The following is a 25,306-nucleotide window of genomic DNA, read 5'->3' on the forward strand; positions in this document are numbered from 1 at the left end:
TGGCAGGGCGCGCATCCAGATGTGGCGTCTCAGGTCCCGCTGCGAGGTCAACGCAGGCTTTGTGTGTGAGCGGGGTGCGCTTTTACGCACACGTCTGTGGGTCCTGCTGGGTTCAAGCCTGTCCCGAGGGTTCCTGTGCTCCGGCCCCAAACACGCACAATCGGGCAGTGCGCACCGCTCGCCCCCTGCACGGTCCTGGAGTTCCACGCATGCCTCCCCTCCCCCTCCTGCAAACTTTCTCCCAACTTCCCGACTTGCTCAGTGAGGGCGCGCCCCCCCTCATGAATTATTCAGCAGCATAGCAGCCAATCAGCTCCCCCCCACCAGCGCAGCCTGGGCTCCAGGGTGTAGGGAGATTGGGGAGGGGGGGCGACGCTGACTCGGGGCTGTCTCCGCCTCCCGTGCGCCCCTCCCTCCTAGGCCAGGCGCCTCCCGGCCCAGTCTCAGCCCGGCCCAGCCTGTCTCCCTCCCTCCAGCTCGGTCCCCACTTTGGCTTCCACCCTCCTCGTCCACGACCCGCGCACTCAGCCCGGCGGCGCGAGAGCCACCAACTACCCAAGGGAGCGAGGGAGACCGCGAGCAATCGGCCCACCCCAGTCAGCCAGGGCGGGACCCCCGAAGCCTCGGAGGGACCCCTAACTCTCAGCCACGTCCCGATCTCCGCCCGCCCAGCGACGGCCGCTGCCAGGACGTCCCCCCTCAAGGCTGGCCTCCCCGCGCGCGCGCGCTGCGGCGGGTACGTGGGGGCCGCACCTGAGCGCGGGTGCCCCGCGCGCCCGCATGGGCCATCGCTGAGAGGCCCCCGACGGAAAGTCCCAGCAGCAGAGTCGGTGTGCATCCGCCCAAGGGAGGGTCAGACCTGGGGGGGCCAGGGCCCCCCAAACTCGGATCGTATTCAGCCAAAGTGAGGCGGCGCCATGGAGCTCAGAGCGCTTCTGTGCTGGGCGTCCCTCGCCACAGCTTTAGAAGGTGAGATTACTTGGGGTGCCCCCCGTTCTTGGGGTCCCCAAAGTTGTGCTTCAGAGTGCAGTAGCTGGCCTCTCCCTATTCCAACCCTGGCACCCCTAAACACTTGGGACCAATAGTGCTAGAACGGGAGGGGGCGGGGGAGGAGGCGGCCTGCCCGGGAGTGGGGTTTTTCTTTTGTTTGGGAAAGAGATGGAGTCGAGAGCGCAGACCAGGCACCTTCTCCTACCCGGCCTTCTAAACTCTCTGTCCTGATGCCAAAGGCCCTTGGCAGCCGTGCTTTTCCTGCACGCCCTAGTATTCAAAACTATCCCGAAAGTTTCTATCCATCCTCCACCTCTGGCCAAACTCCGGGGGGAAAAGTTCCCCACTTGTAGACGAGGCAGACCCCAGCTAGGCCAGAAAGCGACCCCCACTGCCGATTCCCTAGCGTTCACACCTGGACCCTGCAACCTCACCCCCTAGTCACGGTGGCCTCGTCTGCAGCCCCACGCACACCCCAAAGGCTCGCCAGGACCAACCTCGTGCAGGCCCCTCTTTCTTCGTTTCCTTTCGTTTTCCTGCAGGCTGTACCCCAACCTTTTAAATGCCGTTCAGACCTAAACTTTCCCCAAGCTCGTGGCTTTCTTCCAGCCACGCAAAGCCCTCAGAAACTGCCAAACACTGCCTTGGGTCGCCCTAATTCACCCCAGCTGGCCACCTCCTAGCCTGCCTCAGATTTCTGTTTTTTTTTTTTTTCCTCTCTCTCTCTCTTTTTCTTCCCTGTATTCCTCTGCAAATGCCTCTTGAAGATCTGTGAGCCTCTTCTCGTTCCCTCCTGGGGCTGCCCAGGACCTGTAAACCCTCTCCCTGCTTCCCTAATCTCCTTTCAATGAATTTGCTCCCCACAACCTCTCTTCCTGCTTAGAATCAAAGGCGTTTATGGGGAGTGGGCTCTGGGAGTGGGGGGGTTGCCGAAGGGAAGGAATCAAAGGCGTTTGGAAAACCCTGCCGCCTCTAGGCTGGGCAGCGCTGTTCTGGGCTGATCAAAGTGTGAGAACGGGGAGGGGGTGAGGGGAGGCTCTGGGCCCCTGGAGAGGAAGAAGTCAAATGGTCAGAAAACGCATGAAGGGTGTCGGGAGGGAAAGAAAGATGCCAACAGGAAATGCCCCTTCTCACGTGCGTCACCTGCCTGCCCCTCAACCCTGCCCCCTCCTTTGCCAGACGCGTTTATTTTGCTGTCGGTTTTCACGTCCAGTGGCCCCGCCAGAGCCAGCAGGTCCTCCTTCCCCGCGTTTACAAGTGAAAGACTGAAGCTTTTAGAAGTGTTAGTAGTTTATCCAAGGCCACGCGCCCCCAAGGAAGGTGTAAACCAAGACTCTGTCCCCGGGGACCTGTCGAGGTGGGATGGAGGTCAGGGTGTGTCAGGGTGTGTCGTCGCTGAAGTGAGCTGGAGGTGAGCGGGGTCTTGGGATGGCGGCAGAGAAAGCGCGGCCGAGCTCAGCTCAGCAGGGCTGAAGAGCAGCCTGTGGCACAGACAGTGTGTAAATTGGAGACAGGAAAACACTCTCCAGGCTGGAACAATGGAGGGTGGAGACGGCAGCCTCTGTCCACCCCCTTCCCAGAACCCTGGGCATCCTGTCCCCAGTGTGCTCTGCCACCCATGGAGGGCCCCGAGGCCTCGCCTGCAGCTGGTCAGGTTCCTGCCTGCCCCCTGCCCCCGTGGACATCTCCGGGAGCTTTGGGGTGGCGCCTCACCCGCTCTATCCTCCCCAGCCCCGAAGGGGAGGGCGGGACCTGGTCCCAGGTGTTCTGCTGGCTCCCCTGCGGGCCACTCTCAGCACCCTTGTGGTTCCCAGACTCCTGCGCCCCCACCCCACCCCAGGTTGCCCCGTCCTCTTCAGGGGATTCCCCTAACCCTCCCTCCTCTTTGTACTGCCAGAGGCCTTTGCACTGCTAATCCCCTGCAGGGTCAGCGCCCCGTCCCCTCCCCCCAAGTGATCCCAGAGTCCTGCCAGGTGTGTTCACACACCCCCCCAAAACCCCCTCCTTTCTTTTTCCTAACCAACTCCAGATGTGGCGAGGCCTCTGTAGGAGCCGGGGCGGGAACCCCAGAGTCCGGGCTTCCAGAACCACTCCTCAGACGGCAGCAAATGGCTTGGGCACCTCCTTGAAGAACTGGGGTGTCTGGTGTGAAAAGGGGGTGGGGCCTGGGAAGAAGAGCAGAGTTGGGATGGAAGCCAGTTTTGGCACTTAGGAAAGGGAATGCCGGGCCTGCGACGGGCCTGTAGGGAACCACGGCCTGTGCCCTCAGCTATCTGTCCCAAGGGGCAAGGCCTGCCTTTTGTTTTTAAACGGGATTTAGTGTAATTCAGACCAGCCGCAAACTCAGTATGCAGTGGAGTCTGGTCTTGGACTCTGGATCTTTCTGTCTCTTCTTGAGAATGCTGGGACAACAGGGATGTGCCTCCACGGGTGGCACTTTTGTCTTCCCCTTGTTTTGTGACGCCGGTTATGAAACTTGGAGCCTGAGCTTGTGCGCTCTCCCCAGGAGCCGTGCCCCCAACCCCGCTGGCCAGTGGAGATGCAGGCCAGGAGCTAGCTACCTTCCCTCAGACTTCCCTGAGTTGTGGGCTTTTTAACTTCCAGCATGGGCTCCCCCGGTCCTCCTGGGGCTCAGCTCCCAGGGAAGCCCAGGTCTCGGGGCCCAGTGCCTCCCAACTGCTGCTGGTGGGGTTGGCATAAATCTAGGGGTGGTGGGGTGGTGAGATGGGTCACCGGGGAATGATGCCTCTAAGCCTGACAGCCTGCTGCACGTGGTGCTTGCTGACACGCACATGCGCGCACACACATGCACGCACACACATGCACACGTGCACGCACACACGCACATGCACACACACAGTGATTGATTTATCTCTTTGGTTTTTTGAGACAGTCATTTTCTTTGTTTGAGAGGGGTGCAAAGAGAGAAGAGAAGCTTGCTTGTGCGTGGCCCTAGTGTGGCCATTGGAGTGTAATTCTTGGGGACCCACATGGTCTGCAGGCGGGGAGACTAGCATCCTTATCTCCTTGGCCCAAGAAAATAAATTTTGCCACCTCCTTGTATGTCCCTTGGCCAGCTTGGAACTAGAAAGATAACCCACCCCCACCATTTCTGTTCAAGCTGCTGTCCCCACCTGTCCCCCGCACCCCCCGCCCAAGGGCTGACTGTCTCTCTGTCTTAGAAACCCTGCTGAACACCAAACTGGAAACCGCGGATCTGAAGTGGGTGACTTACCCTCAGGCGGAGGGCCAGGTAAGAGCTGGCTCTCCGGTGACCCAGGAGGTTGCAGGGGAGCACCCCAACAACTGGCTGACTGCTCCGTTCTCTGCGCAGTGGGAGGAGCTGAGCGGTTTGGACGAGGAACAGCACAGCGTGCGCACCTATGAGGTTTGCGACATGAAGCGGCCAGGGGGCCAGGCGCACTGGCTGCGCACTGGCTGGGTCCCCAGGCGCGGCGCCGTCCACGTGTATGCCACGCTGCGCTTCACCATGATGGAGTGCCTGTCCCTGCCGCGCGCCAGCCGCTCCTGCAAGGAGACGTTCACCGTCTTCTACTATGAGAGCGAAGCTGATACCGCCACGGCCCACACGCCAGCCTGGATGGAGAACCCCTACATCAAGGTACCGCAGTGGGCCTGACCCACTCTTGTCAACTCTGCCAGTATCGGGTCCTAACGCACCACCGGATCTGTGTGTTCCCTTAGAGTTAGGTGGTTGGCTTGTTGTTGTTTGGGAGAGTCTCTCTTTATAGCCCTGGCTGTCCTGGAACTCACTATGTAGACCAGACTGGCTTTGAGCCATTATGCCTGACTACCTTTTCGTTTTTAAAGACTTTTTATGTACATGAGTGTTCTGTTCCAATGTATATCTGTGTCTCATGTGCACCTTGGAACTGGAATTACTGACATGTAGGTGCTGGGAATTGAACCCAGGTCCTCTCCGTAAGAACAAGTGCTCTTAACCGCTGAGCCGTCTACCCGTCCAGCCTGTCTTTTAAATTCTAGTTCCCGGCGCCAGCCACACCTTGCCTTCCTAAAAGCTGAGGTGTTGCTGTGCTATCCAGGCTGGCCTTGGAAATGCTAGACTCAAAGTGATGCTGGGATTCAGCCCCGCAGATGCACTAGCCCAGAATCGGGTTTCAAAGCCTAGGCTTTGAGGATAGAAGGAGCCTCGAGTTAGCCTCAAACACCTGGTCCCCCGCCTCCATCTCCCAAGTGTTGGGATTACAAGTGTATGACACCATACTTCACATTTTCCAAAGGCGTGTGTGCGTGCGTGAGTGTACTCCGAAGACAGCTGGCAGGAGTTGGACCTCTGCGTGTTGGGCTCCGGGGATGGATTCGGGCCATTGTGCTTGGTGACGACCCCCTTTGCTCCTGAGCCATCTTGCCAGCCTCTTTTGTTTTTGCTAGTTTTAAATTTCTTGTTGGATTTGTTAATTTTCTTTTACATGTGTGGAAGTTCTGTCTGCATATATTTAAGTGCCTGAGGAAGACGGAAGAGGGTGCTGGATTCCTTGGAACTGGAGTTACAGGGGGTTGTGAGGCACCGCGTGTGAGCCGGGCATTGTGTCCTCTGTAAGGGCTCTTAACTTCTGGGCTATCTCTCCAGCCTTCAGAGGTTGTTTTTGTTATAATTTTCCTTTCCTTCCTTTTTGTTTCTTCCTCTTTTCTTTTGAGATAGGGTTTCTATGTAGATTAGACTAGCCTTGAATTCACAGATTTCTCTGCCTCTGTCTCTTGAAAGGAGGGATTAAAGGCGTGCTCCACCATGTCTGGTTTGTTTTGTTAGGATTTTTTTTTTAACCTTCAAGAAAAATGGGAGCCAGCCCGTTCTTAAAGGAGTTTTTTATTTTTATTTTATGTGTATGAGTGTTTGCCTGAATGTATACCTGGGGCCCACAGAGGCCAGAAGAGGACATCATATGTCCTGGAATTGGAATTACAGACAGTTGTGATCTACAACGTGGGTGTTAGGAATTGAACTTGAGTCCTCTGCAAGTGCCCTTGGCTGCTGAGCTATCTCTCCAGTTCCTGTTTGAGACAAGGCCTCATGTGTAGCTCAGGCTGGCCTCAAATTCTCTTATGTAGCCAAGGGTTACCATAAACTCCTGATCCTCCTGCCCCACCCCCCAGGGCTGGAATTGCAGGTGTGTGGTAGAGACCGAACCCAGGGTCCCCTGCATACTAGGTAGCACGCACTCTACCAACTGAGAGATGGGTTTTTATTTTTACAAATCTCCACCCAGAACTAGCTGTTGGTCTCCCATGGGATCTCAGCATCTGAAGTGACCTATGCCCCCAGAGCTGATGGCTGTCCTTGCCCTGGCTCCTGCATCACACGGTCACCTGACTGTCACTTCTGTGATTCTCGCGTTTCTCTTTGGTTCTGAGGTCATGGTGCTGCGTATCCACGAATATTCGTGGGACAGGCGAATAATTGGGAAACCGAGACAGGACAAGGTCGGGAGCAGCATAGCTCAACGGGATTGATGGATGGCAGAAAATGCGTATCGGGCTTGGACGTGCCCCATTTGGCAGAGTGCTTGCCCGACCGTCTACAAAACCCTGGGCTGCATCAGGAGCATTGCACAAACAATAGCGACCCCTGCCTGTCATCCCAGCAGGCAGGAGTAGGGGCAGAGTTCAGGGCCATCCTCCGCTACATAGCGTGTTTGAGACCGTGTGTGTCTGTATGACACACTGGGAAGGCAGAAGAAAGTTCTCAAATAGGAGCTGAGATCTTAGGAGGAGTCTGTGAAGACAGCCCACCAGATCCTCAGAGGAGTGGGACAGCGGTGGTGACCCTGGCGTCTTTTGGCAGGTGGACACCGTGGCTGCAGAGCATCTGACCCGGAAGCGCCCTGGGGCCGAGGCAACGGGGAAAGTCAACATTAAGACGCTGCGCCTGGGTCCGCTCAGCAAGGCCGGCTTCTACCTGGCTTTCCAGGACCAAGGCGCCTGCATGGCGCTGCTCTCCCTGCACCTCTTTTACAAGAAGTGCTCCCGGCTGACCATGAACTTGACCTACTTCCCAGAGACTGTGCCTCGGGAGCTCGTGGTGCCAGTGGCGGGCAGCTGTGTGGCCAACGCCGTCCCCACCGCCAGCCCCAGCCCCAGCCTGTACTGCCGGGAAGACGGCCAGTGGGCTGAGCAGCCGGTCACCGGCTGCAGCTGTGTGGCAGGCTATGAGGCCGCTGAGGGCAACAAAATATGCAGAGGTAAGAGCGGGCTACGCGGGAAGCGCCCCGGTCTCTGGGGCCGGCACGCGTCTCATCCTGGTCTTACTCCTTAGCGTGCAAGGAAATAGTTTTTAGAACTTTGTTAATTCCGTTGGCTGGTTGACTGATTGGTAGGCTGTAGGGTTAGGGGACAACTTGCGGGAGTCTGTGTGGGTCCAGGGGACCAGACTCATCATTAGACTGGGCAGCAAGCCCCTGTCCAGCCCCCAGCTGCCCCTTGCTGAGCGCACCCTACTTCCTGGACACTCTGTTACTGGAGCTAGGAAAGAAGTTCAGACAGAGATCTGAGCTCTTCCTCCTCTTGACCACACCCCTCCCGCCCTGCCCACCCGTCTGCTTCTGGATACTCTCTGGAGGCTGGTCCTGGAGGGCGGACTATCGCTGAGCAGCTGGGATACCTTCTCGGGCCGAGGAAAAGGACTTTATGATCTCCATGTTATTTGTTGGGAGTTTCCTCTCATTTTCTGATATGAAGTTGTCTCTCTGTCCCTGGAATTCAGCTTTTGACTTCTTTTTTGTTGATGTTGTTTCTTTCAACGGTGCTAAAGATTTGAACCAGGGTCTTGCTCATACTAGGCAAGCTCTCTTCCCTTTTAGCTGATTGTTGTTGTTGTGTATTTATTATTATTTTTTTACTATAGGGGTGGCGAGTCTAACTCAGGTCCTCATATTTACTTTCTCATTTGTTTTTTGTTTAGAGATTTTACGTGTGTGTGTGTGTGTGTGTGTGTGTGTTGGGGTGTGGCTTGTGCTGCTAAGGCGCTTGTGTGGTTAGAGGTCAGAGGTCAGCTTGTCCAATCAAGTCCTTAGGGCTCCGTGGCAAGCGCTTTCACCCCTGAACCATCTCACAGACCCGTAAATGACTGTATTTTCACAAATGTCCGCCTAAAATTAGCCAGTCATTACTTTTGGAATGCTGGCAACGTCCCTGCCTCTGGATTGGGATCTGAGGCTTTACACAGCATCCTAAAACAGGACTTGACAGTGTCCACTCTGGGTGATCAACAGCCACCGTGTTGTCTTTGCTCATGACGTCCCTCCCGATGGTTGCCTTGTTTGTGGTTTACTTTTGTCTCAAAGTAGGGACTTCGTTTATAGCAAAGGCTGCCTTCCGGCTCCTGACCCCACCAGGCCGGCCTCGAACTCACAGAGAGAGGTCCACCTACCTCTGCCTCCCGAGCGCTGGGTTTAAAGGCGTGTGCCGCCACCGCCTGGCTTTTTTTTTTAATAATTTAAAAAGACTTATATTTTAAATTTCGTGTATAAGTATAGTTATGTGTGGGCGAGGCATCAGATAACTCCTGGAGCAGGGCTTACAGGCGGCTGTGAGCCATTCAGTATGGATACTGGGAACTGGGCTCCTGTCCTCTGTCAGAGCAAAGTGTGTTCTTTTTTTTTTTTTTTCTTTTTGGTTTTTTCAAGACAGGGTTTCTCTGTATTGTTTTGGAGGCTGTCCTGGAACTCACTCTGTAGACCAGGCTGGCCTCCAACTCACAGAGATCCGCCTACCTCTGCCTCCCGAGTGCTGGGATTAAAGGCGTGCACCACCAACGCCCGGCCAGAGTGTGTTCTTAACCTCTGAGTCCTCTCTGTAGTCCCTAGTTTTGTTTCTGAGAAGCAGGCTCTCACTACGCCACCCAGGCTGGCCTTGTACTGGCGGTCTTTCTCTTGCCTCTGAGGCCCAAGTGCTTTAATTACAGGATGGGGCGAAACGCCGGGCTTTACCAGCTTGTATTTGGTAAAGGGGAAAAGTATATGGTGCCATTCACACGAGATTCTCACCTCTTTACACATACTTGAGCTCTCCTGCTTTCCGTACCAGTCCTGTGTATTGGGCAGTGTGCATTCAGACTCGCTAGGGTGCTGGCCTGGCATGCGCAAAGCTGTGGGTTCCATCCTCTCCACCGAATTAACTGCATGTGGTGGTGCCGCCTGTGATCCCAGCATTTGGGAGGCAGAGACCGATAGATCAGAGGTTTGAGGTCATCAGGCTGGGATATATAATAAGATACTGTCTGTAAGTTAATTAAAATCGTGGGAGGGCTTCACCGGACTGCCAGGGTCAGGGTTGGGGACAGCGAGGATTCCTACTCTGGGAGGGGAGGGTCCTCCTCTGCAAGGGGAGGATCCTCCTCTTACTGGCCTGCCCCTCATACCATCCTTAGCTCTCTGTGCTGGTTTTGCTTTTGTTTTGGAGGTGGGAGATTCTTTTTTTAAAGCTTTTAAAGGTTTTTTAAGCTTCGTTTTATGTGTGTGTATGTTTTGTCTACGTGTGTGTGTGTGTGTGTGTGTGTGTGTGTGCTTGATGCTTTCAGAGGCCCTGAGGGGTCACTGGATTCCCCTGGAATGATCCTTGCAAGGTGCCGTGTGGGTCCTGGGAACTGAATCCAGGTCCCCTGGAAGAGCAGCCAGTGCTCTTACCCCTGAGTCGTCTCTTTGGTCTTTGGGGGGTTTTTGACCAGCACCCCTGCTCTCTCTTTCAGCCAGTGCTCTTATCCCTGAGTCGTCTCTTTGGGGGGTTTTTGACCAGCACCCCTGCTCTCTCTTTCAGCCTGTGGCCAGGGCACCTTCAAACCTCAAGTCGGAGAGGAGCCCTGCCAGCCATGCCCAGCCAACAGCCACTCTAACAACGTGGGCTCTCCCGTGTGCCTGTGTCGCATTGGGTATTACCGGGCCCGCTCGGACCCCCGGAGTTCACCTTGCACCAGTGAGTTTCCATTGTCGGGGCATGAGGTACATCTGGCGCTGTCCTGTGTGTGGCTCATTTGGAGGCGTGTGTGGACTCCTGGAGCAGATTCCCCCCATGGTGCCTGATCTAGTTTTCTGTTACTGTGGTCAAGTACCCTGATAAGACGCACTTTAGCCGGGGGAGTTTATTCAGCTTAATTCCGGGTCCTAATCCATCAGTGTGGGGACGCCAAGGCAGGGAGAGCCCGTCACGTCACATCCAGTCAAGAACAGAGAGACAGGAATGTGACCATGCTTGTACCAACTTCTCAGCTTAAGCATCTCCAGAGCATCCGCCGAGGGGATGGTGCCACCCAGGGTGGGCCGGGTCCTCCCAATGTCACTTAACTGAATCAAGACAGCCCTGCACAGACACGTTCCTAGGCCAGCTCAGTGCAGACCATCGCTCATGGAGACTTTCCCCAGGTGACTGTAGGTTGCGTTGTCAAAACTGACCCATCACGGCCCCTCACTCACCTTCAACAGCTCAGATCAGTGAGGAGGTGTGTCCTTTAGGGCGGCCCCGCCTACCCTCCACCCATTCTCTTTTTCCCACAGCCCCACCCTCCGCTCCAAGAAGTGTGGTTGCCCATCTGAACGGTTCCTCCCTGCACCTGGAATGGAGTGCTCCCCTCGAGTCCGGAGGCAGAGAGGACCTCACTTACGCCGTGCGCTGCCGGGAGTGCCGTCCTGGGGGCTCCTGCTTGCCCTGTGGGGGCGATCTGACCTTTGACCCTGGCCCTCGGGACCTGACTGAGCCCTGGGTGGCAGTCCGAGGGCTGCGTCCTGATGTCACCTATACCTTCGAGGTTGCTGCTCTGAACGGTGTGTCCGCCTTAGCCACCGGACCCGTTCCGTTCGAGCCCGTCAATGTCACCACTGACCGTGAAGGTAAGAACGGGGGACAGATGGGAGAGGTGCTGCTGAGCATGCAGAAGACCCTGCATCACTGCACAAACCAACATGGGAAGCAGGGGCATCGGGAGTTCAAGGCTATCCTCAGCTAATCCAAGAGACCTAGACCAACATGGGAAGCAGGGGCATCGGGAGTTCAAGGCGATCCTCAGCTAATCCAAGAGACCTAGACCAACATGGGAAGCAGGGGCATCGGGAGTTCAAGGCTATCCTCAGCTAATTCAAGAGACCTAGACCAACATGGGAAGCAGGGGCATTGGGAGTTCAAGGTTATCCTCAGCTAATCCAAGAGACCCAGCAGCAGAAAATAATGGTTTTGAAAAGTAATGTGCTCATATGGGGATGCCGTAACGAGACTGTCTGTGCTCTGGGAAAGCTGAAAAGGAGAAAGAAAGAGCAGGTGACACACTTACCATCCCAGCGCTTGGGAGACAGAGGCAGGAAGATGAGTGGTTCAAGGCCCGCTTGAGCTACTTGAGACTGCCTCAAAGACAAAATGTGTCTTGCTATAAAGGGACCAAGGCCAACTGGTGGTGGTGGCGGCGGCCGGCTGGGGGCGCACGCCTTTAATCTTAGCACTCCAGAGGCAGAGGCAGAGGCAGGCGGATCTCTGTGAGTTCGAGACCAGCCTGGTCTACAGAGAGAGTTCCAGGAAGCCTCCAAAGCCACAGAGAAACCCTGTCTCGAAAAACCAAAGAAAAGGGGGGGGGGGAGAACTAGAAATGGCTTGGAATTTTGAAATTTCAAAGCCCACCCCAAGATACACACCTTTCAAATAAGGCCACGCCTCTTAATCCTTCCCAAGCGTTCCACCAGCTAGGTACCACGCATTAACATGCATGAACCCAAGAGACCCGTCACATTCAAACGACCACAGAGAGAGGGGTCAGGTATTCAGGATGATGGGGTGAAGGCTGAGGGTAGAGGGGATTAGAAGGGATTCTAGAATGCTAGTGTGTGTATGTGAGTGTGTGTGTGTGTGTGTGTGTGTGTGTGTGTGTGTGTGTGCGCGCGCACGCGCCTAAGGTTGGCTCAGGTGACTTCCTTCATCGGTCTCCCCTCACACACTGAGGCTGATTTGGCTAGCCAGCTTGCTGGGGGAACCCCCTGTCTCTGTGACTGTGCTGTGGGATTTCAAGTGACTAGGATGACTGACCATATTCTAACTGGGTGCTGAGGATGCAGACTCTTGGCACTAGACAATTTGCTTACTGGGCCACCTTTTACTTTTTGTTTTTTGTTTTGTTTTGTTTTTGTTTTTTTCCCCCGAGACAGGGTTTCTCAGTCATTTGTTTTGGAACTCTCTTGGTAGACCAGGCTAGCCCTAAGCTCACAGAGATCCACCTGCCTCTGCCTTCCGAGTGCTAGGATCAAAGGTGTGCTAGGGAGTTCTTTTTTCAGTTGTTTTGTTTTTTCAAGACAGGGTTTCTCTGTGGCTTTGGAGGCTGTCCTGGAACTCACTCTGTAGACCAGGCTGGCCTCGAACTCACAGAGATCCGCCTGCCTCTGCCTCCCGAGTGCTGGGATTAAAGGCGTGCACCACCAACGCCCGACTTGGGAATTCTTTATGTGTGTGCTGCCATGTGTTTGTGTGAACCGCATGTGACTGCCCAAGGAGGCCAGGAGAGGGCGTAGGGTCCCCGGAATCGCAGTTACATCTGCTCTGCTCTACTGGATGTGGGGGTTGGGAACCAAACCGGGGTCCTCTGCAAGAACAGTCAGTGCTCTTAACCACTGAGCCACCTCCAGCTCCGCAGAAGGCACTTACAGAAACTGGAAGAGGAAGCTAGGCGTAGCCTATGGAGGAAGAAATAGGAAAACAAAAACAGACCCTAGGACTTGTGGTCTGGCTCAGGGGTAGAGCCTCTGACTAGAATGTGCAGGGCCCTTTCCGCATTCCCCGGCATGCAGTGCGCGCGCGGGCAGGGGGCGCATTGGGGACAGTGGCTGCCGGACACTGCAGGGGGCATTGGGGACACTGCAGGGGGCATTGGGGACACTGCAGGGCGCATTGGGGACACTGCAGGGGGCATTGGGGACAGCGGCTGCTGGACACTGCAGGGCGCATTGGGGACGGCGGCTGCCGGACACTGCAGGGGGCATTGGGGACAGTGGCTGCCGGACACTGCAGGGGGCATTGGGGACACTGCAGGGCGCATTGGGGACACTGCAGGGGGCATTGGGGACAGCGGCTGCTGGACACTGCAGGGCGCATTGGGGACGGCGGCTGCCGGACACTGCAGGGGGCATTGGGGACACTGCAGGGGGCATTGGGGACACTGCAGGGGGCATTGGGGACACTGCAGGGCGCATTGGGGACACTGCAGGGGGCATTGGGGACACTGCAGGGGGCATTGGGGACAGCGGCTGCTGGACACTGCAGGGCGCATTGGGGACGGCGGCTGCCGGACACTGCAGGGGGCATTGGGGACACTGCAGGGGGCATTGGGGACACTGCAGGGGGCATTGGGGACAGCGGCTGCTGGACACTGCAGGGCGCATTGGGGACAGCGGCTGCTGGACACTGCAGGGGGCATTGGGGACACTGCAGGGCGCATTGGGGACAGCGGCTGCTGGACACTGCAGGGACACTTTGGGTTTCTTCCTCCTGCAGTGCCCCCTGCCGTGTCTGACATCCGAGTGACTCGGTCGTCACCCAGCAGCTTGAGCCTGTCCTGGGCTGTCCCCAGAGCACCCAGTGGGGCTGTGCTGGACTACGAGGTCAAGTATCATGAGAAGGTGAGACTAGGCTGTGTCCCAGGCAAGGGAGTGCTGGGTATTGATACAGGGCTGGGATACCTGATGTGGAGGCGTTTGTGGTTTCAGGTTGACTGTTGGTTAACTGTACAGCCGTGTGGTCAGCCCCTGGGCCTGGCAGCCTCGGTTATCCTCATATGTAAAATACTATACTACGAGGCACAGAGAACTGCTGCAAAGGGTTGTCAGAATGGCTCAGTGGTAGAGCACCTGCCTAGAATCCCCCAGTGAGGGGCTGGGGTGGGGCTCAGTGGTAGAGCTCCTGCCTAGAATCCCCCAGTGAGGGGCTGGGGGTGTGGCTCAGTGATGTAGTGCTTGCTTGGGGTGTGGGATACCCTAGATTTGAGCCTCGGCACCCCAAAGAGAAAGATAAAGCTGCTGGAAGGATTATGTGACGCCCCATAACAGGATGAAGTAGGACGCGGGGAGCAAAGAGAGTCAGCGGGGAAGGTGGAATTCCTCGTGACCCATCCCTTCCTCCTCCTCCTCGGCAGGGCGCAGAGGGTCCCAGCAGTGTACGTTTCCTGAAGACATCAGAAAACCGAGCGGAGCTCCAGGGGCTGAAGAGGGGAGCCAGCTACCTGGTCCAGGTGCGCGCCCGCTCCGAGGCTGGCTACGGCCCCTTCGGCCAAGAGCATCACAGTCAGACTCAACTGGATGGTGAGTTTGGGGATTCGGGCGGAAGTGGGGTTGTTGCCCCCACCAACCAGATCCCCAGAGTTACTTCCGTGTTTTTGTCCTTCAGTGGCAAGGTCTGGCCAGCAAAGATGGAATAGGACAGAGAAACTAAATCCAACCTTGTCTGTGAAGCCTGCAGGGAGTTTATCCTTAGCAGTAGGTTGACCCACAAGCCCCGGCTCTGTCTTCCAGTAAGATGAGAAAAATCATCCACTCTGTATCATAAAGTTCTGAGGTGAAGGAGGTAGCTCATTCTTCTTACATGTCAGACCCAGGATTTTCCAAGCTACTGACTTATTTGTGAGATATCACACTCTGTAGCTCTGAAACTCACTCACAGAGATCCTCCTGCCTCTATCTCCCCGAGTGCTGGGATTGAAGATGTGCGCCACCGACGCCCAACTCACTCCATAAACTTTTAAGCAGCTCATTCCTTCTTATCTTCCTTCCTGTTTTTTTGAGACAGGGTTTTGCTATGTAGCCATGGAGATGTTCTAGAACTTGCCGGGCAGGGCTCAAAGTTGTAGCAATCCTCCTGACTTCCCACATACTGGGGATTACCGGAGTGTACTTCTATACGTGACCTCTTCTTATTTATTTATTTATTTTAGTTTTTTGAGACAGGGTTTCTCTGTGGCTTTGGAGGCTGTCCTGGAACTAGCTCTTGTAGACCAAACTGGTCTCGGCATCCCAAGTGCTGGGATTAAAGGTGTGTGCTACCACGCCTGGCTCCCCTAAACTTTATTTTTATTTTGAGGTAGGGTTTTGCTAACTTGCCCATGCTGACCTGGTGCTGAACTCTATCCTCCTGCTTCAGCCTCTTGAATGGGATTATACGCGTATGCTATCCATCATTCTGCCTAATTTCCACCTCTCGACTCTCACCCAAATGAGATTATTTGCCGGGCGTTGGTGGCGCACGCCTTTAATCCCAGCACTCGGGAGGCAGAGGCAGGCGGATCTCTGTGAGTTGGAGGCCCGCCTGGTCTACAGAGTGAGTTCCAGGACAGCCTCCAAAACAATACAGAGAAACTCTGTCTCGAAAAACCAAAAAACAAACAAACAAACAAACCAAAAAAACAAATGAGATTATTTATTTATTTATTTTTGATATTTTTCCAGACAGGGTTTCTCTGTGTAGCCTTGGCTGTCCTGGAACTCGCTCTGTAGCCCAGGCTGACCTGAAACTCACAGAGATCCACCTGCCTCTTCCTCCCGAGTGTTGGGATTAAAAGTATGCACCACCATTGCCTGGCTGAGATTTCTTTCTTAGAGGACACCAAAACGTATACAACAAAATGAAAATGTCCCTGACTAGGGAGACGGTTCAGTCAGTAAAGCGATTGCCGTGAAAGCATGGGGACCTGAGTTTGGATCCCAGCACACACATAAAGGTCGTGTGTGATGGCCTCCAAATGTATTCGCACATGAATGAACACACACACACACACACACACACACACACACACACACACACACACCAACAACCAAATCCCCCCAACTGGACTGGTGTGCATCTCCGGAGACCTCAGATCATTGCTGGTAATTGGAGTTAGGGAGTCAGGGACCCCTGGCTTTACCTGACTGACCTCTTCTCCCCCAGAGAGCGAGAGCTGGCGGGAGCAGCTGGCCCTGATCGCAGGAACTGCAGTTGTGGGCGTGGTCCTGGTCCTCGTGGTGGTTATCATTGCTGTCCTCTGCCTCAGGTAAAGACTCTGGCCTGTAAACTCCCTGTGGGTGGCCATCTGCCCACACACCCTAGGGCAGTGGCTCCCACCCTTCTGAGTGCTGTGTGAGCCTCTAACACAGTTCCTCACGTTGTTCTCACCCCCAACCATAGAATTACTTTGTTACTTCATAACTGTAATTTTGCTACTGTTACGAATCGTAATATAAATAAACATCTGGGTTTTCTGACGGTCTTAGGAGACCCCTGTGAAAGGCTTGAGAGCTGCTGCCACAGAGCAAGCCTTCCTGTCCTCCCCACTGGTCAACTAGGAGCTTCCCGGGTCCCTGCTCGTCCTGCATTCTCTGTGGCCTTCTACAGGGGCATAGAGATACGTAACTCAGTCTGCCTTTACTTCTTTTCTCGTGGCCATAGGAAGCAGAGCAGCGGGAGGGAAGCTGAGTACTCAGATAAACACGGGCAGTATCTCATCGGACATGGTATGTGGGGTGCGGGCAGGAGAGCTGGCAGCTAACGGGACTGGTGGTCCAGAGGGATTTCCCTCCTGGTTAACGGCATCCCATGTGACTCCTTAGGTACGAAGGTCTACATTGATCCCTTTACTTACGAAGACCCTAATGAGGCAGTGAGGGAATTTGCCAAAGAGATCGATGTCTCCTATGTCAAGATCGAGGAGGTGATTGGTGCCGGTAAGAGGGGCAAATCGGGGAGTTGGGGAGCTGGCTCGGTCGGTAGAGCGTCTGCCAATACAAACATGAGGACCTGAGTTTGATCCCCAGACCTGGGAACAGCAGCACATGCTGCAGCCCCAGCTCTGGGGTTAGGGGAGCGGGGTGGACGGGACGGGATGGAGGGACAGATGGACAGGTGGATCACCAGTGCTCATTGGCCTCCCAGCTCAGCCAAACTGATGAGCTCTGGATTCAATGAGAGACCCTGTCTCACAAAATAAGATGGATTGCTGGGTGTGGTGGCACACATCTTTAATTCCAGCACTCAGGAGGCAGAGGCAGTCTGCTCACCGGGCTTGAGGCTAGCTTGGTCTGCATAGCAAGTTCCAGACTGGCCAGGGCTACCAGATGCTCAGGTAAAGGTGACTGCAGGCAAGGGTGAAATGACCTGTGTCCTATCCCTGCAGCCCACAAGCTGGGAGGAGAGAACTAATTACTGAAATCGTCCTCTGACCTTCATACATTTGAGAGCACGCACACATGCGCATGCACACGCGCACACACACACACAATGATCGTAAAATATAAAGAAAGAAAGGGAAGGTGGAGAGAGGTAGGGAAAACACCAGACATTGATGTGTGGTCTCTGTTTCTAGCTCCCACATTTGCATACACACGTGTACACACCCACGGGGACATGTGTAGACCCAGCACACGCACACGCGACACCCCACACAAGCAGAAGCCTGGGCAGTGGGGCTGAAACAGACTGCTCAGGACGGGAGGAGAACTGACCCTCCGCCTTCTTGTTGAAGGTGAGTTTGGTGAGGTGTGCCGGGGCCGCCTGAAGGCGCCAGGGAAGAAGGAGAGCTGTGTGGCCATCAAGACCCTGAAAGGAGGCTACACAGAGCGCCAGAGGCGCGAGTTCCTGAGCGAGGCCTCCATCATGGGTCAGTTTGAGCATCCCAACATCATCCGTCTCGAGGGCGTGGTCACCAACAGTGTGCCGGTCATGATCCTCACGGAGTTCATGGAGAACGGGGCCCTGGACTCGTTCCTGCGGGTGAGATGCCCGCCCACGCCCACCTTCCCGAGCACTGTACTCTGGGGGGGGGGGGGCGGTGAGCAGGAGACAGGGAGAGCTGGACTCGGGAAGCAGGGCAACGGGGGATTCATGCCTGCAATCCTAGCCCTGGAGGAGCTGAGGCAGGAGGCTTGTGAGTGTAAGCCAGCCCGGGGATACAAAGCCAATTCTAGGCCAACTGGGACTAGATCATGTAGCGAGACTCTGCCTTCAAAAAGAAAAACAAAGTTAGTTTCAGACATGGAAAAAAAATTCAAACCAGATCCTGAGCAGTTTTTGAATGACTTTATTTTTGTACTTAACTGGAGATTCAGACCCAGGTTTCACATACACTATACATGTTCTCTGTTACTAAGCCAGGCACTAGGTCTCTTAGTGAGGGATTCTAGGCAGGGGCTCTACCACTGAGCCACACCCCAGCCCCTCACTGGGGGATTCTAGGCAGGGGCTCTACCACTGAGCCACACCCCAGCCCCTCACTGGGGGATTCTAGGAAGCCTTGTACTACCTGAGCTACATTCCCAACCTGCCTTTCTGTTTATTCATCTTCTGCAGTTTTCTCTCACATTCATCTTCCCTAATCTGCAACAGGACCTTCCCAACATAGACTCCTGTGTTGATGTTGAGGGGACAGGTTGTCCTCTGCAGATCTGACTCAGCACCCATAGGAGCCAGGGTGGGTCTCCCTTGTTGGGACCCATGCTGTGTGTAGCACAGGCTCCCCTGTGCCATCAGTCACAGATGTCTAATTTCCAATTCATTAGGACATCAGAAAGCGTTATTTATAGGAAATACAGACGAGTTAGATGACTCTGTCAGAGAGAAGCCATAAATCCAGAAGGGGGAACTTTCAGAGGGACAAATGCTATAGTTCTTCATCATGTCGATCTCTTATCAAGGACTTTAGGATTTAGGGAGACAGACAGACAGAACAGCTAGTGTACGGTCTGTCATCCCAGCTACTTGGGATAGTAGGGCATAGGATTACAAGGCCAAGGCCAGCCTGGGCAAGTTGAAGAATTTGTCTCAAAACGATAAGAAAAAAAGGTGTGTGTGTAGGGTGCTGTGATATAGCTTTATGGTAGATTGCCTATATAGAATCGCCCAGTGAGAGGCTAGAGATGGGGCTCAGGGGTAGAGCACCTGCCTAGAATCCCCCAGTGAGGGGCTGGGGTGTGGCTCATGACTCAGTGGTAGAGCATTGCCTAGAATCCTCAGTGAGGGGCTGGGGCGTGGCTCATGACTCATTGGTAGAGCCCTGCTTAGAATCCCCCAGTGAGGGGCTGGGGCGTGGCTCAGTGGTAGAGCAGTGCCTAGAATCCCCCAGTGAGGGGCTGGGGTGTGGCTCATGACTCAGTGGTAGAGTGCTTATGAGGCCTTAGGTCAATTCTCAGCACTGAAAACAAAAAGCAGATTTTGGATGCAGCATTCTTGTTTTCCCTCCAGAGCTACAGAGGGCCCCTGCATCTCAGGTGAACTCAGATGGGATCAACTTAGTTTTGTTATTCTGGTTGGTGTAACTGTGAGGACAAAATAGAAACATTAAGGTTGGGCCCGACTTCATTTTTGTCCCTCATTTCTCACTGTCCTCTTGCACTCACAGTCGGTCGGAGACATTTTCCGCATTGACGGACAGCTCAGAATGTACGCAGAGCTGGTTCAATGCTGCCTGTGAGGTCCCTGGACTTCGTTAGAATAAAAATGTTAACTGGCTGGGCGTTGGTGGCGCACGCCTTTAATCCCAGCACTCGGGAGGCAGAGGCAGAGACAGGAGGATCTCTGTGAGTTTGAGGTCAGCCTGGTCTACAGAGTGAGTTCCAGGACAGCCTCCAAAACAATACAGAGAAACCCTGTCTCGAAAAACCAAAAAAAAAAAAAAAAAAGTTAACTGAAGCCGGGCGTGGTGGCATGTCTTTACTCCCAGCACTCGGGAGGCAGAGCAGGCGGATCTCTGTGAGTTCGAGGCCAGCCTGGTCTACAGAGCGAGTTCCAGGACAGCCAGGACTGTTACACAGAGAAACGCTGCCCCAGAAAACGAAACATAAGAGTTAACTGAAGCCGTTAGTGGCAACTTGTGCCTGTAACACCAGCACTTGGGAAACTGAGACAGGAGGTTTGCTACAAGTTTGGACTGCCATGAGCTACATATTGAGTCCCTGTCTTTTTGTTTGGTTTTTGAGACAGGGTTTCTCTGTGGCTTTGGAGGCTGTCCTGGAACTCGCTCTGTAGACCAGGCTGGTCTCGAACTCACAGAGATCCGCCTGCCTCTGCCTCCCGAGTGCTGGGATTAAAGGCGTGCGCCACCAACGCCCGGCTGAGTCCCTGTCTTAAAATTAAAAATAGTGAACACAGTTGATCAGATGCAGAGCATTGGGCTGTGTGCCTCTGTTGAGCCCGAGAGCCTGGGCTGCGCAGTAGACGCCAGGTTAAGCAGCTGGAGGTATATAGGGTGAGCCTGCCTAAGAGAAAGCAGATTGGGGTGTAGCAGATGGCTTTTAGAGGGTCTCTATGTAATTTGGGAGTGGCTGAACATACATCTATGAAATGAAACAAACCCAGGAGGCGTGTGGTTCGTGCCTGCAATCCCAGAGTTTGAAGATTACTATAGGAGGATTGCCTTAAGTTCTGGTCCATCCATGGCTAAAAGCTAGACCTCCTCTCAAAGAGCAAAAGCCATACTATAAGGTATGGTGAGAAACTGTGTTAGGGTGTTACTGTAGCCAGGAGAGGGCTGCCTGAGCGAGCTGAGCTGCCTTCTAGCTGAGCCAAGAGGTGAGGGACAGCGGGAGGAACCGGTGGGTGACTTATCCTAACCAGCCTTTCTCCCTGTCTCCTCTCCAGCTGAACGACGGGCAGTTCACGGTCATCCAGCTGGTGGGCATGCTGCGAGGCATCGCCTCCGGCATGCGGTACCTGGCTGAGATGAGCTATGTCCATCGAGACCTGGCGGCCCGTAACATCCTGGTCAACAGCAACCTAGTCTGCAAGGTGTCCGACTTTGGCCTCTCCAGGTTCTTGGAGGAAAACTCTTCCGACCCCACCTACACAAGCTCCTTGGTGAGCCTGGGGCTGGGGACACCAGCTGAGCATTCCAGCCCTCGTGGGGCGGTGGGTTAGAAAAACAGCAAGTCCTGGCAGCTTTGGACCCGGGAGAGGATACAGTGCAGGCGGAAGGGAAGCCGGCTTCTGGTGTGTAGGAAATAAACAGCTGTGGAGGCCAGAAAGGAACGAGACCAGCTGGGAGTAGTGACATACATTTGTCACCGCAACGCTAAGGAGGCTGAGGGGGGAAGCCAGCCTGGGCTATCTAGGTGAAGGCTATCTCAGAAAGAGAGAAGACAAGGTGTGGTGGAGTCCCAGCTGGGGAGGTGGAGGCTGGAGGTCAGGGAATGCTTGGACAATGTGAGACTCTGTTTCTAGAAAACATCACACTGTGTGGGGCCCTGAGTAGGGGAGGCATGCAGTTGGCAACGCAGGGCGTGTCTTAGCTTCCTTTCCTGTGGCCGTGGTAAAATACGCTGACAAAGAGAATCTCAGAAAGGTTTATTTTGAGCTTGCAGTTCAAGGGACAGCCTGTCATGGTGACACAGCCCAGGCAAGCCACAACTGGGGGCGGCTGGTCACGTTGCACCCACAGTCACAACACAGAGAACAGTAAATGAACGCATGTGCTTAGCTGGCCTTGTCCTCGAGATCGAGTCCGGGACCCGCACCGGGGAAGGAATGGCCCGACCTGCCTTAGGCTGGGCCTTCCCACCTGGGTTAGCACCATTAAGATAATCCCTCGCCAGCGCTGCCCCAGGCTTGCCTCCAGAGTCTGTCACGTAGACCACACTTCCATCATGGATGATGCTCTGGGTCCTGCTGCTGCCTGGGTTCACCCTTGCCTCCTTCCACAGGGAGGGAAGATTCCGATCCGATGGACTGCCCCCGAGGCCATTGCCTTCAGGAAATTCACATCTGCCAGTGACGCCTGGAGCTATGGGATCGTCATGTGGGAGGTCATGTCTTTTGGGGAAAGGCCATACTGGGACATGAGCAACCAGGACGTAAGTGTTCTGTGATCGTATTGGATTTCTGGATATTCTATCACCTGGGATACAGGAGTGGGGGAGAGGGTTCCCAGACTCTTCCCCACCTGTGTTTGGGATAGTGGGGGTAGCACAAAGAGTTGGCAGCAGGGGCCGGGACCGTGACTTGTTGAATAAAGTACCTGAGTTCAGATCCCCAGTACCCACATAAAGTCAGGTACCATGGTGCTCATCCACAACCCCACTGTGGGGTGTGTTGGGGGCAGGCAGGTCTGGGGGACGTATTGGCCCACCAGCATAGCCAACCAGTCAACTCCAGGATTAGTGAGAGACACTGTCTCAAAAATAAGGTGGAGGGGCTGGAAAGATGTCTCATCAGGTAAGTGCTTGTAATGCAAGCGTGAGGACCAGAATTCAGATCCCTGCACTCCCGTAAACCGTCAGGAGGTGTGGGAGCTTGCCTGGAATTCTAGCATTTGAATGGTGATCCTGGATCCTGGATCAAGCTAGACTGGGAATGAATAAGCTCTGGGTTCAAGGGAGAGATCCTGCCTCATACATGTGAGGTCGATCATGATTGAGGAGGACGGTTGATGTTAACCTGTGGCCATTACACGAACACACACACAGAGCAAAGGAAAGCAAGGGCTGGGTGGATCTTTGGCCCCCATATGCACACACACACACACACACACACACACGCACGCACGCACGCACGCACGCACGCACGCACGCACACACACAGAGATGGGTGTAGCATTGTTCGATTCCAGGATGGGTGGTGAGCAGGGTTGGGAAGTTAATTAGACTCTAGACTGAAGCCCAAGAGCTAACATTGGGGGTGACGCTTTGCCAACCACGGCCGTCTTTCACCCACCGTGGACTCACAAACCTGTGCTATGCGTGTCTGTGGTCCCCATCCCAACGTCACCCAGGACTTTTGGCAAATGTTCTCTCCAACTAGCTTCATCCAGTCCTTCCTATCACTGTAGGTGATCAATGCCATTGAACAGGACTACCGGCTGCCCCCGCCCCCAGACTGCCCCTCCTCCCTGCACCAGCTCATGCTGGACTGTTGGCAGAAGGACCGCAATGCCCGGCCCCGCTTCCCCCAGGTGGTCAGCGCTCTGGACAAGATGATCCGGAACCCTGCTAGCCTCAAAATCGTGGCCAGGGAGAATGGCGGGTGAGGACCCTGACAACAGCCCCTCCATCCCTGACTCTGCCCTGGAGTACTCATCCCTTTGGCATACGGACTGGTCTGTGTTGGTGTTCCCAAAGCCCTGATAGGTTAAGCGTCCGGCTTAGCATTTCTCCCCATCTTTATCCTCCCCACCCCCAGGGCCTCACATCCGCTCCTGGACCAACGGCAGCCTCACTACTCTGCTTTTGGCTCTGTGGGTGAGTGGCTTCGAGCCATCAAGATGGGAAGATATGAGGAAAGTTTTGCAGCAGCTGGGTTCGGCTCCTTTGAGGTGGTCAGCCAGATCTCTGCAGAGTAAGTGAAAGGACCACAGCCAGGGCTCAGCACCCAGATGGTGCCTGGGGACACTGGGTACAGGAGGCTCAGTAGGGGCCTCTGGGTCCGACCTCCAGGGCTGATACATTGGTGGTCTGGCTGGCACCACGGACATCGCCAGGGACCATGCCCAGGGCTACACACCAAACACATCGTGCCTGAGGCTGACATGCCTGCTGGTGTCCATTCTGGAACCTTCTCAAGCCTGGGTCACCTCCCTGCCCACTCCCAGCCTGTATCTATCTTTGTGCTTCTATCTGCATTCCAAATCCTGCTCTCACATTAACGTGTCAACTCTGCCTCCCTTTTCCCACCCATAAAAGGAGAAGCCGGGACTGAGATTTGGAAATCCCTCCCAGCTTTGATGTTAAATGGTTTTATGATTCTATCAACTCCCTTGCTGCCTGCACTGGAACGCAGCCTTCCTCCCTTCTCTGATTCTCCCCCAAGGCAGACTTATGTAGGCAGGAGGCTGCTGTGGTGGTAGACCACTGTTCTTCCAGCTGTTGGGAGGCTGAGGCAGGAGGATTTTTCATTTGAGACTACTATGGGCTACATATCAACACCTTCTCTCAAATAACCAGATAAAATAATATGTGGAGTTTAAAACAAAAGAGCACCGACAACGAACCTCCAGAAGATGCCTAGCCAGACAGGTCCCTAGTCCCTTCTTGACGTCTTCCGTGAGCCACTCCCTGGTTCTTTTCTGTTGACCCCTTCCCTCTGAAGCCTTTCTCCTAACTTCCCTTTGAGGCCTCTTTCTGCCCCCCACTGGAGCTGCACAGCAGAGGCTTGCCGTCTAAATTCTGCCTAGCAGCTCCGACATCACCATCATCATCCTATGGGCTTCCTGACTGGCTGGTCCCCGAACTCATCTGGCCTTCTGTTTTTCCACAGGGACCTGCTCCGAATTGGAGTCACTCTAGCAGGGCACCAGAAGAAGATCTTGGCCAGTGTGCAGCATATGAAGTCCCAAGCTAAGCCGGGAGCCCCTGGTGGGACAGGAGGAGCAGCCCAACAGTTCTGACCTCCAAGGACTCATCACGCCAGAGCCATGGCCTCCCCTTCTTCCTGGGGCAGGTGGGCGGAGACTCATAGAGATGCCCCTCCCCCATCACAGACTCCCATTGGATTGCACTTTGAACTGAGGGGGCCGGGAGTTGCTAATCTTTGAGATCCAGGATTTGGGGAGCTGTGCCATATGGGATGGTAAGAATCATATGTGTGCCCTCTAGGCAGGGAACCCCAAACTCAGAGTGAGTCTTTCCCTCAAGCCTGGGCAAGGAAACATCCCTCATCCCCCATCTTCCCAGAGGGCTCACTCCCCAAGTGCCTTCCACCTCAGTGGGCATGTCCCTGCAGACCAAAGAGAAAGGGTGACCAGCCTGCCAACTCGGGAGTGGAGAATGTCCCAGGAGGCGGGAGGGGCTGCCAAGACCCAGTGATGTAATCATTGGATTTTGATGTCCCAACTTGCTGCTGTCACCACCAAAGGCAATCATTTCCCCCTTGTAAATGCCCCTCCCCTCATCTGCCTTCATATTGAAGGTTCTGGATTTTTACTATTTTTATCCCCCCCCCCCCGTCCAGATCTTGTGTGTTGAAGGGTACCTGTTTCAGCTCCTTCCTGCTGGGAACATGGACCTATTGATATGTTCTAGAACAGTGCCTTGGAAATGCCACAGCCCAGACAGTTGCTCTCCCCTTCTCTCCCCACAAGTGCCCCCAAGCTGTGTCCATTGGGGGGGCACAAAGGGGGCAGGAGGGTGATGGCATTCAGCAGAGGCAGACTCGGTGCTTGGAAGGGGGTTCTTAAATTATATTTAAAAAGAAACTTTTTTTGTATAAATAAAAGAAAATGGGTTATGTCCCAGTACTGAGGATGATTGGGAGCTGGGATAGACTAGATCTCTGAGAACAGGGACCTTTAAAGGTCTGGATTTGGAGGATCCGGTGAGGTGGGGGATGGTGTGGGGAGGGCTGGGGGCTGGTTCCCAGCCCGGGG

At 54.7% G+C, this 25,306-nt stretch overlaps 1 protein-coding gene across 2 annotated transcripts; it reads left to right on the plus strand.

The window, feature by feature from the left end:
• The first annotated feature begins 432 nt into the window (after positions 1 to 432).
• Ephb4 (EPH receptor B4) lies at positions 433 to 24,831 on the plus strand. 2 transcript variants are annotated; one of them, XM_040731065.1, is made up of 17 exons: positions 433 to 969; positions 4,173 to 4,243; positions 4,325 to 4,612; positions 6,815 to 7,211; positions 9,784 to 9,939; positions 10,518 to 10,850; positions 13,489 to 13,613; positions 14,126 to 14,291; positions 15,913 to 16,015; positions 16,411 to 16,475; positions 16,572 to 16,685; positions 17,483 to 17,730; positions 20,593 to 20,808; positions 21,651 to 21,800; positions 22,775 to 22,968; positions 23,125 to 23,183; positions 24,199 to 24,831. In XM_040731065.1, exons 1-17 carry the CDS (start codon positions 918 to 920, stop codon positions 24,225 to 24,227), a joined length of 2,766 nt encoding a protein of 921 aa, XP_040586999.1. In that variant the 5' UTR covers positions 433 to 917; the 3' UTR covers positions 24,228 to 24,831. The 2 variants fall into 2 exon arrangements, with proteins under 2 accessions (XP_040586999.1, XP_040586998.1); XM_040731064.1 differs by having other exon boundaries at positions 435 to 969; positions 23,125 to 23,280.
• The last annotated feature ends 475 nt before the right edge of the window (positions 24,832 to 25,306 follow it).

Source organism: Mesocricetus auratus, unplaced genomic scaffold (assembly GCF_017639785.1).
Source record: "Mesocricetus auratus isolate SY011 unplaced genomic scaffold, BCM_Maur_2.0 Super-Scaffold_100025, whole genome shotgun sequence".
NCBI classification, from domain to species: Eukaryota; Metazoa; Chordata; class Mammalia; order Rodentia; family Cricetidae; genus Mesocricetus; species Mesocricetus auratus.

Coding starts and splice junctions, on each gene's coding strand:
- Ephb4 (XM_040731064.1), top strand. CDS start 918: ATGGAGCTCAGAGCGCTTCTGTGCTGGGCGTCCCTCGCCACAGCTTTA. Junction 16,686..17,482: donor CGAGGAGGTGATTGGTGCCG/GTAAGAGGGGCA, acceptor TTCTTGTTGAAG/GTGAGTTTGGTGAGGTGTGC. Junction 20,809..21,650: donor CCACCTACACAAGCTCCTTG/GTGAGCCTGGGG, acceptor CTCCTTCCACAG/GGAGGGAAGATTCCGATCCG.